This window comes from Mustelus asterias, unplaced genomic scaffold, assembly GCF_964213995.1.
Source record: "Mustelus asterias unplaced genomic scaffold, sMusAst1.hap1.1 HAP1_SCAFFOLD_2679, whole genome shotgun sequence".
Classification (NCBI taxonomy): domain Eukaryota; kingdom Metazoa; phylum Chordata; class Chondrichthyes; order Carcharhiniformes; family Triakidae; genus Mustelus; species Mustelus asterias.
In genome coordinates, this window is record NW_027592624.1 from 11,589 (window position 1) to 28,257 (window position 16,669).

A 16,669-nucleotide genomic window follows, 5' to 3' on the forward strand; every position below is an offset into this window, starting at 1 on the left:
CACTGTGCCACCGTGCCCCCGGGAATCGAACCCAGGTCCCTGGCGCTGTGAGGCAGCAGTGCTAACCACTGTGTCACCGTGCCCCTGGGAATGGAACCCGGGTCCCTGGCGCTGTGAGGCAGCAGTGCTAACCACTGTGTCACCGTGCCAGTGGGGAAAAGTGCATATTGATGAGGGAGGTTTGGTCTTTGGCATTAACTTGTGTCTGGTCCAGGAAGTAAATGATACTCAGAGACAGGTAATCACTCCAGAGTTTTTAATGAGAGTTTTACATCACGGGGAACGGTGTGAATCTGAAGGATTGTGCTTTAGTCGAAGCCTGTCTGATATCATCTCCCTCAGACTTCTGTATTCGCTCCCACTCACACTCTCCCACCATCCCAGGGTGCTAACCCACACCGGGGAGGGGGAGTGGGGATCAGCAGCTGGAACCCTGACAGAGTCCTCACATCCAATTGGGGACTGACATTGGGATCTTACTATGCTGTGAATGGAGCTCTGAACCAGGAGTTCTGCTCAGCAGGTGTGAGGAAGCTGGTTCCATGTTTATACACACCCCTCCCTTACTGAATGAGACTTGTTCTGTACCAGATAACACACGCCATACCCAATCTCAGCGACACAGAAAACGCCACACAAAAGACACAGTTAATAATTAATATGCGATAAATAATTCTGCTTGATAGATTGCCTTCACTAAAACGATACTAAACAGCAGGAAAGATTTGAGTTTTCCAACTCCGCACAGGGCCACACGGAATGTCAGGCTGAAACCGGGTCACCGATAATCCACCCAGCGAAGCAGTGCTCAGTAATACAGCTCCTTATCCCACCAACCTGCAGAATAAAACCACAATTACAGACACATGGAGAGACTCCCAGTATAGAGGGAGCTTCATTCTGTATCTAACCCCGTGCTGTACCTGTCCTGGGAGTGTTTGATGGGGGACAGTGTAGAGGGAGCTTTACTCTGTATCTAACCCCGTGCTGTACCTGTCCTGGGAGTGTTTGATGGGGACAGTGTAGAGGGAGCTTTACTCTGTATCTAACCCCGTGCTGTACCTGTCCTGGGAGTGTTTGATGGGGACAGTGTAGAGGGAGCTTTACCCTGTATCTAACCCCGTGCTGTACCTGTCCTGGGAGTGTTTGATGGGGGACAGTGTAGAGGGAGCTTTACTCTGTATCTAACCCCGTGCTGTACCTGTCCTGGGAGTGTTTAATGGGGACAGTGTAGAGGGAGCTTTACTCTGTATCTAACCCCGCGCTGTACCTGTCCTGGGAGTGTTTGATCGGGGACAGTGTAGAGGATGCTTCACTCTGTATCTAACCCCGCGCTGTACCTGTCCTGGGAGTGTTTAATGGGGACAGTGTAGAGGGAGCTTTACTCTGTATCTAACCCCGCGCTGTACCTGCCCTGGGAGTGTTTGATGGGGGACAGTGTAGAGGGAGCTTTACTCTGTATCTAACCCCGTGCTGTACCTGTCCTGGGAGTGTTTGATGGGGGACAGTGTAGAGGGAGCTTTACTCTGTATCTAACCCCGTGCTGTACCTGTCCTGGGAGTGTTTGATGGGGACGGTGTCGAGGGAGCTTTACTCTGTATCTAACCCCATGCTGTACCTGTCCTGGGAGTGTTTGATGGGGGCGGTGTAGGTTTATACAGCGATGTCAGTGGGTATACAGCGATGTCAGTGGGTATACAGCGATGTCAGTGGGTATACTCACTTCCAGGATGCCTGCGGACTCCGAGTTTTCTGATTTCATCATACACAAATATCAGGATGCCGAACGGGATTGGTACGAACCACCACTGCCCCCTGTGGGAGGAGGAAGTACTGGTCAGGACATTGTTCACCATCTCCAGGGGCCTACCCCAGGCTGCAGCAGTCCCCCCTCCCTCCCTGTATCTCTGTATCTAACCCCGTCGGCTGAGGTGGGACCACATACCCGTGTGGAGGGTGTGCTGGTCCTTCAGCCAGGAGTCATTGGCCAGATTGGGCTCCTGGTTTCTAAACTCCCCACGCACTCTCTCCCCGAGGCCGCGGTTGTCGAGATGTCCCTCTGGGGACTGCAGTCTCTGCCTGAGCCTCTACCAGTGCCAGTCCACCTGTGGTGGAATCTGGCTACAACATGGCGGCTGCATTTGCCAACAGGCTCCGAAAGGGCCCCTGAACCGTCTCTGCAGAGCTCGAGCTCACGAGGAAGATTCTTCATCTACATCACACCTTCAATGTCGTGAGAAACCTCCCAAGATGCTTCCCTTCGCAGGAGTGATTGGCACCAAAATGTGACCCCGAGCTATTAGCAACAAGTGATCAGAGATCAGATAAAGAGGAGTGTCTCCAAGGAGAGAGGCGGAGAGGTTGAGGGAGGGAATTCCAGAGCTTGGGGCCCCCCAGGCAGTTGATAGCACGGCGATAGGAATTGGGGGATGCGCGAGAGGCCGGAATTGGAAGAGCGCAGAGATCCTGGAGGATTGTAGGTGCTGGAGGAGGTTACAGAGATAGGGAGGGGGTGTATAGTCGGAGGGGGGGTATAGTCAGTGAGGGGGGGTATAGTCAGTGAGGGGGGGTATAGTCAGTGAGGGGGGGTATAGTCAGTGAGGGGGGGTATAGTCAGTGAGGGGGGGTATAGTCAGTGAGGGGGGGTATAGTCAGTGAGGGGGGGTATAGTCAGTGAGGGGGGGTATAGTCAGTGAGGGGGGGTATAGTCAGTGAGGGGGGGTATAGTCAGTGAGGGGGGGTATAGTCAGTGAGGGGGGGTATAGTCAGTGAGGGGGGGTATAGTCAGTGAGGGGGGGTATAGTCTGTGAGGGGGGGTATAGTCGGTGAGGGGGGGTATAGTCGGTGAGGGGGGGTATAGTCGGTGAGGGGGGGTATAGTCGGTGAGGGGGGGTATAGTCGGTGAGGGGGGGTATAGTCTGTGAGGGGGGGTATAGTCTGTGAGGGGGGGTATAGTCTGTGAGGGGGGGTATAGTCTGTGAGGGGGGTATAGTCAGTGAGGGGGGGTATAGTCAGTGAGGGGGGGTATAGTCTGTGAGGGGGGGTATCGTCGGGGGCGTATAGTCAGTGAGGGGGGGTATAGTCAGGGGGGGGTATAGTCGGGGGGGGTATAGTCTGTGAGGGGGGTATAGTCTGTGAGGGGGGGTATAGTCTGTGAGGGGGGTATAGTCTGTGAGGGGGGGTATAGTCTGTGAGGGGGGGTATAGTCTGTGAGGGGGGGTATAGTCTGTGAGGGGGGGTATAGTCTGTGAGGGGGGGTATAGTCTGTGAGGGGGGGTATAGTCTGTGAGGGGGGGTATAGTCTGTGAGGGGGGGTATAGTCTGTGAGGGGGGGTATAGTCTGTGAGGGGGGTATAGTCTGTGAGGGGGGGTATAGTCTGTGAGGGGGGGTATAGTTTGTGAGGGGGGGTATAGTCGGAGGGGGTATAGTCAGTGAGGGGGGGTTTAGTCTGGGGGGGTATAGTCGGGGGGGGGTATAGTCTGTGAGGGGGTATAGTCGGGGGGGTATAGTCAGTGAGGGGGGGTATAGTCTGTGAGGGGGGTATAGTCGGGGGGGTATAGTCAGTGAGGGGGGGTATAGTCAGTGAGGGGGGGGTATAGTCAGTGAAGGGGGGTTTAGTCAGAGGGGGTAGGAGGGGGGTATAGTCAGAGGGGGCGGGGGGGTATAGTCAGAGGGGGTGGGGGGGGGGGTATAGTCAGAGGGGGCGGGGGGGTATAGTCAGAGGGGGTAGGAGGGGGGTATAGTCAGAGGGGGCGGGGGGGTATAGTCAGAGGGGGTGGGGGGGGTGTATAGTCAGAGGGGGTAGGAGGGGGGTATAGTCAGAGGGGGCGGGGGGGTATAGTCAGAGGGGGTGGGGGGGGTGTATAGTCAGAGGGGGTAGGAGGGGGGTGTATAGTCAGAGGGGGTGGGGGGGGGGTTTAGTCAGAGGGGGCGGGAAGCCGGGACGGGAGGCGGCAGAATACAGATCCCAACCCTTCCCGCGACACTTACCGAATGGGCATGAAGTTAAAGATGTTCGGCATCCCGGGACAGTAGCAGAGGAAGTTTCCCAGCAACACCTGGAATATGATGGCCGAAAGCAGGACCTTGTTCCTGAGTGTGAGAGAGCGGGGGGTAGAGGGGGTAGAGGGGTGGGGAGGGGGTGGGGAGGGGGTGGGGAGGGGGTGGGGAGGGGGTGGGGAGGGGGTGGGGAGGGGTGGGGAGGGGTGGGGAGGGGTGGGGAGGGGTGGGGAGGGGTGGGGAGGGGGTGGGGAGGGGGTGGGGAGGGGTGGGGAGGGGGTGGGGAGGGGGGGAGGGGGGGGTAGAGAGGTGGGGAGGGGGGGGTAGGGGGGTAGAGGGGTGGGGAGGGGTGGGGAGGGGGGGGGGAAGGGGGGGGAAGGGGGGGGGAGGGGGGGAGGGGGGGAGGGGGGGGGGGGAGGGGGGTAGAGGGGTGGGGAGGGGGGAGGGGGGGTAGAGGGGTGTAGAGGGGGTAGAGGGGTGGGGAGGGGGGGTAGAGGGGGTAGAGGGGCGGGGAGGGGGGGGTAGAGGGGGGGGAAACACAATCAAATTCTGTCAGTCATTTCCATTCAGAGAAAGGTGGAGCGAGAGTTCACTGCCTCCCTCACCCCAAAACTGTTAAATCCTACCCCAGGTCACCGGACCTTCCCATTGTCCATCCCTCGTCCGCTCCGATTCCCAGAGACCAGAAGAGATAGGAGCAGAATTAGGCCATTCGGCCCATCGCATCTGCTCTGCCATTCTATCATGGCTGACGGAACCTCTCTATCTCTGTCTTAAAGACACTCAGTGGCCCGGCCTCCTCTGTGGCAATGAATTCCACAGATTCACCGCCCTGTGGCTGAAGAAATTCATAGAATCATAAAAACCCTACAGTGCAGAAGGAGGCCTTTTGGCCCATCGAGCCTGCACCCACAACAATCCCACCCAGGCCCTAACCCCATAACCCCACATATTTACCCCTCTAATCTACACATCGCTGACACTAATGGGAATTTTAGCACGGCCAATCAACCTAACCTGCGCATCTTTGGACTGTGGGATGAAACCGGAGCACCCGGAGGAAACCCACGCAGACACGGGGAGAACATACAGACTCCCAACAGGCAGCGACCCAAGGCCGGGAATCGAACCGGGCCCCTGGCGCTGAGGCAGCAGTGCCAACCACTGTGCCGTCATCATCTCGGTTCTCATGGGTCATCTCTTTGCTCTGAGGTTGTGCCCTCAGATCCTAGTCTTTCCCACTAGTGGAAACATCCTCTCCACGTCCACTCTATCCAGGCCTCGCAGTATCCTGTAAGTTTCAATAAGATCCCCCCCTCGTCCTTCTAAACATCAAACGAGTACAGACCCAGAGACCTCAACCCTTCCTCATACGACAAGCTCTTCATTCCTGGGATCATTCTTGTGAATCTCCTCTGGACCCTTTCCAAGGCCGGCACATTCTTCCTTAGATACGGGACCCAAAACTGCTCACAATATTCCAACTGGGGTCTGACCAGGGCCTTATACAGCCTCAGAAGTCCATCGCTGCTCTTGTACTGTATTGAACGGGGTTCAAAGAACAAAGAACAATACAGCACAGGAACAGGCCCTTCGGCCCTCCAAGCCCGCGCCGCTCCCCGGTCCAGGATTGAATCCTGAATCCAGGATCCCCGCCCAATTTTCCAGCCTATCTACATACCAATATCCTATCCACCGAGCTGTCCCTCACAGCTACGATGCTTTGTTCATTACAACCTATTAACTCACCCCCACCCCCCCATTCCAGACCATGTGATCTCCAGGGAGAGGCGAAAACCCAGAGTGAAAACCCCAGGGCCAATATGGGGAAAAAAAAAATCTGGGAAATTCCTCTCCGACCCCCTGAGGCGATCGAAACGAGTCCAGGAGATCACACTGGCCCTGATCGGAAAATGCTTCCCAACCCTAGTCATTTCCACTTCCACGAACACCATATGAATTCCCTGCCCCCGAGACAGGTTCCCAACTATCCGCAGTCTCGCTCTGTACTGGCACCAGCAAGATGATCATAGAATGAAGCCTTGAAACGAGAAACAAGGAACAATTAGCCCGCGCCGCTCCCTGGTCCAAACTAGACCACTCTTTTGTATCCCTCCATTCCCACTCCATTCATATAGCTGTCTAGATAAGTCTTAAACGTTCCCAGTGTGTCCGCCTCCACCACCTTGCCCGGCAACACATTCCAGGCCCCCACGACCCTCTGTGTAAAATATGTCCTTCTGATATCTGTGTTAAACCTCCCCCCCTTCACCTTGAACCTATGACCCCTCGTGAACGTCACCACCGACCTGGGGAAAAGCTTCCCACCGTTCACCCTATCTATGCCTTTCATAATTTTATACACCTCTATTAAGTCTCCCCTCATCCTCCGTCTTTCCAAGGAGAACAACCCCAGTTTCCCCAATCTCTCCTCATAACTAAGCCCCTCCATACCAGGCAACATCCTGGTAAACCTCCTCTGTACTCTCTCCAAAGCCTCCACGTCCTTCTGGTAGTGTGGCGACCAGAACTGGACGCAGTATTCCAAATGCGGCCGAACCAACGTTCTATACATCTGCAACATCAGACCCCAACTCTTATACTCTATGCCCCGTCCTATAAAGGCAAGCATGCCATATGCCTTCTTCACCACCTTCTCCACCTGTGACGTCACCTTCAAAGATCTGTGGACTTGCACACCCAGGTCCCTCTGCGTCTCTACACCCTTTATGGTTCTTCCATTTATCGTGTAGCTCCTCCCTACATTATTCCCACCAAAATGCATCACTTCGCATTTATCAGGATTGAACTCCATCTGCCATTTCCTTGCCCAAATTTCCAGCCTATCTATATCCTTCTGTAGCCTCTGACAATGTTCCTCACTATCTGCAAGTCCTGCCAGTTTTGTGTCGTCCGCAAACTTACTGATCACCCCAGTTACTCCTTCTTCCAGATCGTTTATATAAATCACAAACAGCAGAGGTCCCAATACAGAGCCCTGCGGAACACCACTAGTCACAGGCCTCCAGCCGGAAAAAGACCCTTCCACTACCACCCTCTGTCTTCTATGACCAAGCCAGTTCTCCACCCATCTAGCCACCTCCCCCTTTATCCCATGGGACCCAACCTTTTTCACTCGCCTACCATGAGGGACTTTGTCAAACGCTTTACTAAAGTCCATATAGACGACATCCACGGCCCTTCCTTCGTCAACCATTTTGGTCACTTCTTCAAAAAACACCACCAGGTTAGTGAGGCATGACCTCCCTCTCACAAAACCATGCTGACTATCGTTAATGAGTTTATTCCTTTCTAAATGCGCATACATCCTATCTCTAAGGTTCGCTGGGAGAGTTTGGGAATTGTGGAGATGGGGGTGCAGTGAGCCCACCTCTCCTTACCTGAAGACCCCCTGTTGAAACATGGACAGGCGCCTGGTCTTTCTGATGAGGCAGTCAGCAATCTGACACATCTCAATGCTGATGAAAAAGACAGTGTAACACGTGTACTGCTGGTATCTCCGCTGCCAGAATGTCTGAGTGAGAAACAACAACAAACTATAAGGAGGGAGGGTGAGTAGGAGGGGAATCGATTGGTTCTGTCACGTCAGAGAGAGACTCTCGAGCCTGTTACACAGGAACAGGAGGAGGCCCCATTCAGCCCCTCGAGCCTGTTACACAGGAACAGGAAGAGGCCCCATTCAGCCCCTCGAGCCTGTTACACAGGAACAGGAAGAGGCCCCATTCAGCCCCTCGAGCCTGTTACACAGGAACAGGAGGAGGCCCCATTCAGCCCCTCGAGCCTGTTACACAGGAACAGGAGGAGGCCCCATTCAGCCCCTTGAGCCTGTTACACAGGAACAGGAGGAGGCCCCATTCAGCCCCTCGAGCCTGTTACACAGGAACAGGAAGAGGCCCCATTCAGCCCCTCGAGCCTGTTACACAGGAACAGGAGGAGGCCCCATTCAGCCCCTCGAGCCTGTTACACAGGAACAGGAGGAGGCCATTCAGCCCCTCGAGCCTGTTAGGAGGGGCTGAATGGGGCTTCAGGGAGGGGGTGGGGGAAGAGGAGGAGGGGGGTTTGGGGAAGTTCATCAATATTCTGGAGTCTTCAACGCATCACCAGCCCCTGGAGCACCGTGTATAATTCTGGTCGCTATAGGAAGGATATTATTAAACTGGAAAAGGTGTAAGAAAAGATTTACTCGGATGTTACTGGGACCGGAAGGTTTGAATTATAAGGAGAGGCTGGGACTTTTTTCCCTGGAGTGTCGAAGGATGAGGGGTGACCTTATAGAGGTCTATAAAATAATGAGGGGCATGGATAAGGTGAGTAGCCCAAGGTCTCTTCCCCAGGGTAGGGGGGACCAAAACTGGAGGGCGTAGGTTAAAGGTGAGAGGGGAGAGATTGAAGAGGGATCTGAGGGGTAACTTTTTCATGATGTGGAGATGCCGGCGTTGGACTGGGGTAAACACCGTAAGAAGTCTCACAACACCAGGTTAAAGTCCAACAGGTTTATTTGGTAGCAAAAGCCACTAGCTTTCGGAGCGTTGCTCCTTCATCAGGTGAGTGGGAGTTCTGTTCACAAACAGGGCATATATAGACACAAACTCAATTTACAAAATAATGGTTGGAATGCGAGTCTTTACAGGTAATCAAGTCTTAAAGGTACAGACAATGTGAGTGGAGAGAGGATTAAGCACAGGTTAAAGAGATGTGTATTGTCTCCAGACAGTTCATGTCACACTATCTGTAACCCCGACAACTTGCCTGGGCTTGCAAAATCTCACTCACTGTTCTGGCTGGAGACAATACACATCTCTTTAACCTGTGCTTAACCCTCTCTCCACTCACATTGTCTGTACCTTTAAGACTTGATTACCTGTAAAGACTCGCATTCCAACCATTATTTTGTAAATTGAGTTTGTGTCTTTATAGGCCCTGTTTGTGAACACGAGTCCTCACTCACCTGATGAAGGAGTAGCACTCCGAAAGCTCATGCTACCAAATAAACCTGTTGGACTTGAACCTGGTGTTGAGAGACTTCTCACTGTAACTTTTTCACACAGAAGGTGGTGCGTGTATGGAATGAGCTGCCAGAGGAGGTGGTGGAGGCGGCTACGGTGGTTAGCACTGCTGCCTCACAGCATCAGGGACCCGGGTCAGGGTGGCACAGTGACAAGCACTGCTGCCTCACAGCGTCAGGGACCCGGGTCAGGGTGGCACAGTGACACAGTGGTTAGCACTGCTGCCTCACAACGTCAGGGACCCGGGTCAGGGTGGCACAGTGGCACAGTAGTTTGCACTGTTGCCTCACAGCATGAGGGACCCGGGTTCGATTCCCGGCTTGGGTCACTGTCTGTGTAGAGTTTACACGTTCTCCCCGTGTCTGCGTGGGTTTCCTCCGGGTGCTCTGGTTTCCTCCCACAGTCCAAAGATGTATGCGTTAGGTTGATTGGCCGTGATAAATTAACCTTTAGTGTCAGGGGGATTAGCTAGGATAAACATGTGAGGTTATGGGGATAGGACCTGGGTGGGATTGTGGTCGGTGCAGACTCGATGGGCCGAATGTCCTCCTTCTGCACTGTAGGGATTCTGTGATCTATACAATGACAACATTTATAAGACATTTAGACGGGTACATGGATAGGAAAGGTTGAGGGGGATATGGGCCAAACCCGGGCAAATGGGACTAGCTCAGTTTGGGAAACGGGGTTGGCATGGAGGAGTTGGGCAGAAGGGCCTCTTTACATGTTGTATATCTCTATGACACTGAAACCACACACGCCTCCTGGATACCTACCCACTCCTGGCCGTAACTGTCCTCGAGGCTCTGCATGCTCTGGTCTTCCCACTGAGCTCGCAGTCCGATACACAGCAGAGGGTACCAACCTTCCTGTGCCATCACCGTGAAGTAATCAGTGAATCCGGCAAAGGACTGGATCACCCCTGTGGTGGGAGAGTGAGGGAGACAGCTCAGAGTTCCACACGGTGCACAGGTCAGCCTGAATCCCGCCCGGATCGCCATCCCCTTTCCCCACGGTCAGTGTGGCTCATTTCAGCCGGTGCACAATGGCCTTTGACCCAAACCCTCCCGTCTCCCACTCGGAACGTCCCGAGTACAAACACACTCTCCGGAAAACCATTCCCCCTAAACCAGGTCGGCACAAATAGAACACCGCACTGTCAGAGGGTCAGTGCTGAGGGAGTGCCGCACTGTTAGAGGGTCAGTACTGAGGGAGTGCCGCACTGTCAGAGGGTCAGTGCTGAGGGAGTGCCGCACTGTCAGAGGGTCAGTGCTGAGGGAGTGCCGCACTGTCAGAGGGTCAGTGCTGAGGGAGTGCCGCACTGTCAGATGGTCAGTGCTGAGGGAGTGCCGCACTGTCAGAGGGTCAGTGCTGAGGGAGTGCCGCACTGTCAGAGGGTCAGTACTGAGGGAGTGCCGCACTGTCAGAGGGTCAGTGCTGAGGGAGTGCCGCACTGTCAGATGGTCAGTACTGAGGGAGTGCCGCACTGTCAGAGGGTCAGTGCTGAGGGAGTGCCGCACTGTCAGAGGGTCAGTGCTGAGGGAGTGCCGCACTGTCAGAGGGTCAGTGCTGAGGGAGTGCTGCACTGTCAGAGGGTCAGTGCTGAGGGAGTGCTGCACTGTCAGAGGGTCAGTGCTGAGGGAGTGCCGCACTGTCAGAGGGTCAGTACTGAGGGAGTGCCGCACTGTCAGAGGGTCAGTGCTGAGGGAGTGCCGCACTGTCAGAGGGTCAGTGCTGAGGGAGTGCCGCACTGTCAGAGGGTCAGTGCTGAGGGAGTGCTGCACTGTCAGAGGGTCAGTGCTGAGGGAGTGCCGCACTGTCAGAGGGTCAGTACTGAGGGAGTGCCGCACTGTCAGAGGGTCAGTGCTGAGGGAGTGCCGCACTGTCAGAGGGTCAGTGCTGAGGGAGTGCCGCACTGTCAGAGGGTCAGTGCTGAGGGAGTGCCGCACTGTCAGAGGGTCAGTACTGAGGGAGTGCCGCACTGTCAGAGGGTCAGTGCTGAGGGAGTGCCGCACTGTCAGTGGGTCAGTACTGAGGGAGTGCCGCACTGTCAGAGGGTCAGTGCTGAGGGAGTGCCGCACTGTCAGTGGGTCAGTACTGAGGGAGTGCTGCACTGTCAGAGGGTCAGTGCTGAGGGAGTGAGTATAAATGTCCCACAGTCACTGTTTGGAAGTTGGTGGAGGGGCTGGGGGGCAGTCGGTCTCCCTGGGGCCTGGGGTGTCCTGGGGCCAATATGTATCCCTCGACCAATCTCAGTGCAGATGATCTGGGTGATTATTAGATTGCTGTTGGTGGGATCTTGCTGTGCACTGATTTGCCACCGAGTTTCCCACAGTGCAGCAGTGACCTCGCGTCCAGAGAATAAGTCCTTGATTGGCTGGGAGAGTGTTGGGAACGCGCCGAGGGGGGTGGTTTGGTGTGGGGGGGGAGGGGGAGGAGGGGGTAGGCTGATGGGACGGTGTTGGGGGGGTGGTTTGGTGTGGGGGGGGGAGGGGGTGTAGGCTGACGGGACGGTGTTGGGGGGGGTGGTTTGGTGTGGGGGGGGGCAGGCTGAGGGGACGGTGCTGGGGGGGGTGGTTTGGTGTGGGGGGGAGGGGGCAGGCTGAGGGGACGGTGCTGGGTGGGGTGGTTTGGTGTGGGGGTGTGGGGGGGGGAGGGGGCAGGCTGAGGGGACGGTGTTGGGGGGGTGGTTTGGTGTGGGGGTGTGGGGGGGGAGGGGGCAGGCTGAGGGGACGGTGCTGGGGGGGGTGGTTTGGTGTGGGGGGGAGGGGCAGGCTGAGGGGACGGTGCTGGGGGGGGTGGTTTGGTGTGGTGGGGAGGGGCAGGCTGAGGGGACGGTGCTGGGGGGGGTGGTTTGGTGTGGGGGGGGAGGGGGCAGGCTGAGGGGACGGTGCTGGGGGGGGTGGTTTGGTGTGGTGGGGAGGGGCAGGCTGAGGGGACGGTGCTGGGGGGGGTGGTTTGGTGTGGGGGGTGGTTTGGTGTGGGGGGCAGGCTGAGGGGACGGTGCTGACTGGGACGCCCCCTGAACACTTACCAATCTGGAAGTATGAATAGGCGGCCAGTTGTTCATTCACCAGCCTGTCCTTCCGAGGGTTCCGCGGCTTCAGGTTCATGATGTCACTCTCTGCTTTCTCATAGGCAAGAGACACCGAGGGGAACTGTTTGAGAAGAACGTTTCGAACTGTAAGCAGCGATATAAAATAAGGGGTAAAATTCTGAAACCGGGTTTACAGGAGCAGGGGGAGCCGGCTGTATCTGTCCAGAGATGGGCACCACAGCGCCAGGGACCCGGGTTCGATTCCCGGGGGCACGGTGACACAGTGGTTAGTGCTGCTGCCTCACAGCGCCAGGGACCCGGGTTCGATTCCCGGGGGCACAGTGGCACAGTGGGTTAGCACTGCTGCCTCACAGCGCCAGGGACCCGGGTTCGATTCCCGGGGGCACAGTGGCACAGTGGGTTAGCACTGCTGCCTCACAGCGCCAGGGACCCGGGTTCGATTCCCAGGGGGCACGGTGACACAGTGATTGGCACTACTGCCTCACAGCGCCAGGGTCCCAGGTTCAATTCCCGGGGGCACGGTGACACAGTGATTGGCACTACGGCCTCACAGCGCCAGGGTCCCAGGTTCGATTCCCGGGGGCACGGTGACACAGTGGTTAGCGCTGCTGCATCACAGCGCCAGGGACCCGGGTTCGATTCCCGGGGGCACGGTAGCACAGTGGTTAGCGCTGCTGCCTCACAGCGCCAGGGACCCGGGTTCGATTCCCGGGGGCACGGTGACACAGTGGTTAGCACTGCTGCCTCACAGCGCCAGGGACCCGGGTTCAATTCCCGGCTTGGGTCACTGTCTGTGTGGAGTCTGCACGTTCTCCCCATGTCTGCGTGGGTTTCCTCCGGGTGCTCCGGTTTCCTCCCACAGTCCAAAAGGTGTGCTGGTTGGGTGCATTGGCCATGCTAAATTCTCCCTCAGTGTACCCGAACAGGCGCCGGAGTGTGGCGACTCGGTGAATTTCATAGTAACTTCATTGCAGTGTTAATGTAAGCCGACTTGTGACACTAATAAATAAACTTTAACTTTTTTAGATCACTGCAAATGGCAGGACAGGTGGAGAGAGCAGTTAATAATGCAGATAGTATCTTGGGGCTTTATTGGTCAGTTTGTGGATAGTCTGTACTTGTTGGAGTTTAGAAGGATGAGGGGGGATCTTATTGAAACTTACAGGATACTGCGAGGCCTGGATAGAGTGGACGTGGAGAGGATGTTTCCACTAGTGGGAAAAACTAGAACCAGAGGGTATAACCTCAGGCTAAAGGGACGATCCTTTAAAACAGGGATGAGGAGGAATTTCTTCAGCCAGAGAGTGGTGAATCTGTGGAACTCTTTGCCGCAGAAGGCTGTGGAGGCCGGCTCATTGAGTGTCTTTAAGACAGAGATAGATAGGTTCTTGATTAATAAGGGGATCAGGGGTGATGGGGAAAAGGCAGGAGAATGGGGATGAGAAAAATATCAGCCATGATTGAATGACGGAGCAGACTCGATGGGCCGAGTGGCCTCATTCTGCTCCTATGTCTTATGGTCTTATAACACAAAGACTGGCAGAGCTGTGGATAGTGACGAGGATTGCCAGAGGACACAGATAGGCTGGAGACTTAGGCGGAGAAATGGCAGATGGAATTTAATCTGGACCAATGGGAGGTGATGCATTTTGGAAGGTCTAATGCAGGATATGCAGTAAATGGCGGAACCCTTAGAAGCATTAACTTACAGAGGGATCTGGGCATTCAGGTCCAGTTTCCTGAAAGTGGCAACAAGTGGATAAGGTGATTAAGAAGGTGTACGGCACCCTCGCCTTCATTGGTCAGGGCACAGAGTATAAAAATTGACAAGTCATGTTGCAGCTGTATAGAACTTTAGTTAGGCCAGGTTTGGGATACTGTGTACAGTTCTGGTCTCCACACTACCAGAAGCATGTGGAAGCTTTGGAGTTTAGAAGAGTGAGGGGTGACCTTATTCAAACCTGTCAGGACCTGAGGGGGCTTGACGGGGTAGATGGTGAGATCTTTCCACTAGTGGGAGAGTCTCGAACAAGGGGACATTGCTACAAGTTAAAAGACCGGTCATTTAAAACTGAGGTGCGCAGAAATTCCTTCTCACAGGGTTCCGAATTTATATCCAATTCATGAAGATTCAGGGTCCAGGTTCAGGGTTGAGGATTTAGAGAGGGTTCAGGAGGGTTCCGTCCCCTCTCTCTCCCCGGTGGGTGTCGGGGAAACTGGAACTCACTCCCCCTGAGGGACTGGCAGAAGGAGGAACCCTCAATGGTGAACGGAAGACACTCGGAAGTTAACTGGAAGTGTCAGCAGATCCCACGCGGGGAGAGGCGAGGAGCGGGAGAGGGGGATCAGGCTGCGTGGGGGAGGGGGGGGGGTTCCCTCGTCGGCCGGTACCAACACGACGGGCCGCATGGCCTCTGCCCGAGGTTACTTATTGGACTGCTGGAGGGGACAGTGATCTCCGTGGGAAGAGAGAAGAGGTCACACTCACAATGTCCGTGGCCAGCTCAATAAACAGGATGGTGATGCAACCCAGCGGTAGGGGCACACTCATGGTGATGTAGATGAGGTAAGGAGCCAGTTCCGGAATGTTCTTGGTCAGCGTGTAGGCAATCGACTTCTTCAGGTTGTCAAAGATCAGGCGGCCTGAGGAAACAAGATGAATGGAAAAGCTCACAAAGCCGCCACCTTGAAGGGTCAGCCAATGTCTGACCTCTCGGACTCTTCATATAAACTATTTATTGTGAGTCGCTGGGCTCCCAGCACTGACCCTTGCAGCACTCCCCTAATCACAGCATGAAAATGTCCCAATCCTGCCTACTCTTTGCTTCCTGTCTGTTAACCAGCCCTCTATCCCTGCTAATATATTACTTCAATGCATTAACCTTTAGTGGCAACTTACCGACTGCCTTTTATAATTCCAGGTTTACTACATTTTTTTATATTCATTCACGGGACACGGGCGTCGCTGGCTGGCCAGCATTTATTGCCCATCCCTAGTTGCCCTTGAGAAGGTGGTGGTGAGCTGCCTTCTTGAATCATTGCAGTCCATGTTCTGGGGGTTGACCCACAATGCCGTTAGGGAGGGAGTTCCAGGATTTTGACCCCAGCGACAGTGAAGGAACGGCCGATATATTTCCAAGTCGGGATGGTGAGTGACTCGGAGGGGAGCCTCCAGGTGGGGGTGTTCCCCGGTATCTGCTGCCCTTGTCCTTCTAGATGGTAGAGGTGGTGGGTTTGGAAGGTGCTGCCTAAGGAGCCTTGGTGAGTTGCTGCAGTGCATCTTGTAGATGGTACACACGGCTGTCACTGTGCGTCGGTGGGGGAGGGAGTGAGTGTTTGTGGTTAGCGTGTCGATCGAGCGGGCCTGGTTGGCATCACACCTACAGATTCCCCTTTACCGACCGTACTAGTTACATCCTTTAAAAAAAAATGAGTAAGTTTGTCAAATATGATTTCCCTTTTGTAAAGCTGTCAATGTTTCCTGATCACTGTGACTTTCGAAGTCCATTGTTCGGACCTCCTGAATAACAAGAGTGGACATTTTGCTGACAATCGATGCCTGGGGGAACATGACTAAACGCTACACCTCATTCTCTCAATCTTTGACAAGAAGAATTTGCATTTCCGAATAGTGCTGGTGGCTACACTTCAGAACTACTTAATGGCTGTAATCCGAAATGTTCTGACGATATAAAAGGCAGCATATAAATGCAAGTTTTTTTCCCCCAAAATGACCGATATTATGTTTTCAAATCTTGAGTGAAACGTGGAGGCCAGAAATGTTGGAAAGGATGTGCTCCCGGCCAGACTAGAATGAGGCTTGGGATAAGGAGGCCATTCGGCCCATCGAGCCTGCACCGATAACAGTCTCACCCAGGCCCTATCCCTGTGTCCCCATGTATTTACCCTGCTTATCCCCTGACACCATGGGGCAATTTAACATGGCCAATCAACCTAACCCGCATATCTGTGGAGTGTGGGAGGGAACCGGAGCACCCGGAGGAAAGCCATAGTCATAGTCTCTTCATAGTCATGATGTGGAGATGCCGGCGTTGGACTGGGGTAAACACAGTAAGAAGTTTAACAACACCAGGTTAAAGTCCAACAGGTTTATTTGGTAGCAAAAGCCACACAAGCTTTCGGAGCTCTGCAGCGCTACCAAATAAACCAGTTGGACTTTAACCTGGTGCTGTGAGACTTCATTAGGTGATAGGCCAGGGGATATATAAATGTACAAACTAGACTTTCCAATATATCAGAATAAGAAGTGTGATACCTCACAACACACGGTGGCACAGTGGTTAGCACTGCTGCCTCACAGCGCCAGGGACCCGGGTTCCATTCCCGGGGGCACGGTGACACAGTGGTTAGCGCTGCTGCCTCACAGCGCCAGGGACCCGGGTTCAATTCCCGGGGGCACGGTGGCACAGTGGTTAGCGCTGCTGCCTCACAGCGCCAGGGACCCGGGCTCGATTCCCGGGGGCACGGTGACACAGTGGTTAGCGCTGCTGCCTCACAGCGCCAGGGACCCGGGTTCGATTCCCGGGATTCAGGGGATAAGCAAGGTAAATGCATGGGGACACA

The 16,669-nt window shown here is 54.9% G+C and overlaps 1 protein-coding gene across 1 annotated transcript in view; it reads right to left on the bottom strand.

Moving 5' to 3' along the window:
* Positions 1-217: 217 nt before the first annotated feature.
* The window catches only part of LOC144489926 (potassium-transporting ATPase alpha chain 1), a 36,977-nt gene continuing 20,525 nt past the window's right edge, over positions 218-16,669 (bottom strand). The window contains exons 10-16 of the mRNA XM_078207748.1: positions 14,574-14,728; positions 12,062-12,185; positions 9,804-9,949; positions 7,402-7,535; positions 3,992-4,093; positions 1,724-1,815; positions 218-837 (exon numbers count right to left, since the gene is read on the bottom strand). Of these exons, the coding sequence (XP_078063874.1) occupies positions 809-837; positions 1,724-1,815; positions 3,992-4,093; positions 7,402-7,535; positions 9,804-9,949; positions 12,062-12,185; positions 14,574-14,728 (782 nt within the window). The 3' untranslated portion in view covers positions 218-808. The remainder of the gene's footprint in view (positions 838-1,723; positions 1,816-3,991; positions 4,094-7,401; positions 7,536-9,803; positions 9,950-12,061; positions 12,186-14,573; positions 14,729-16,669) is intronic.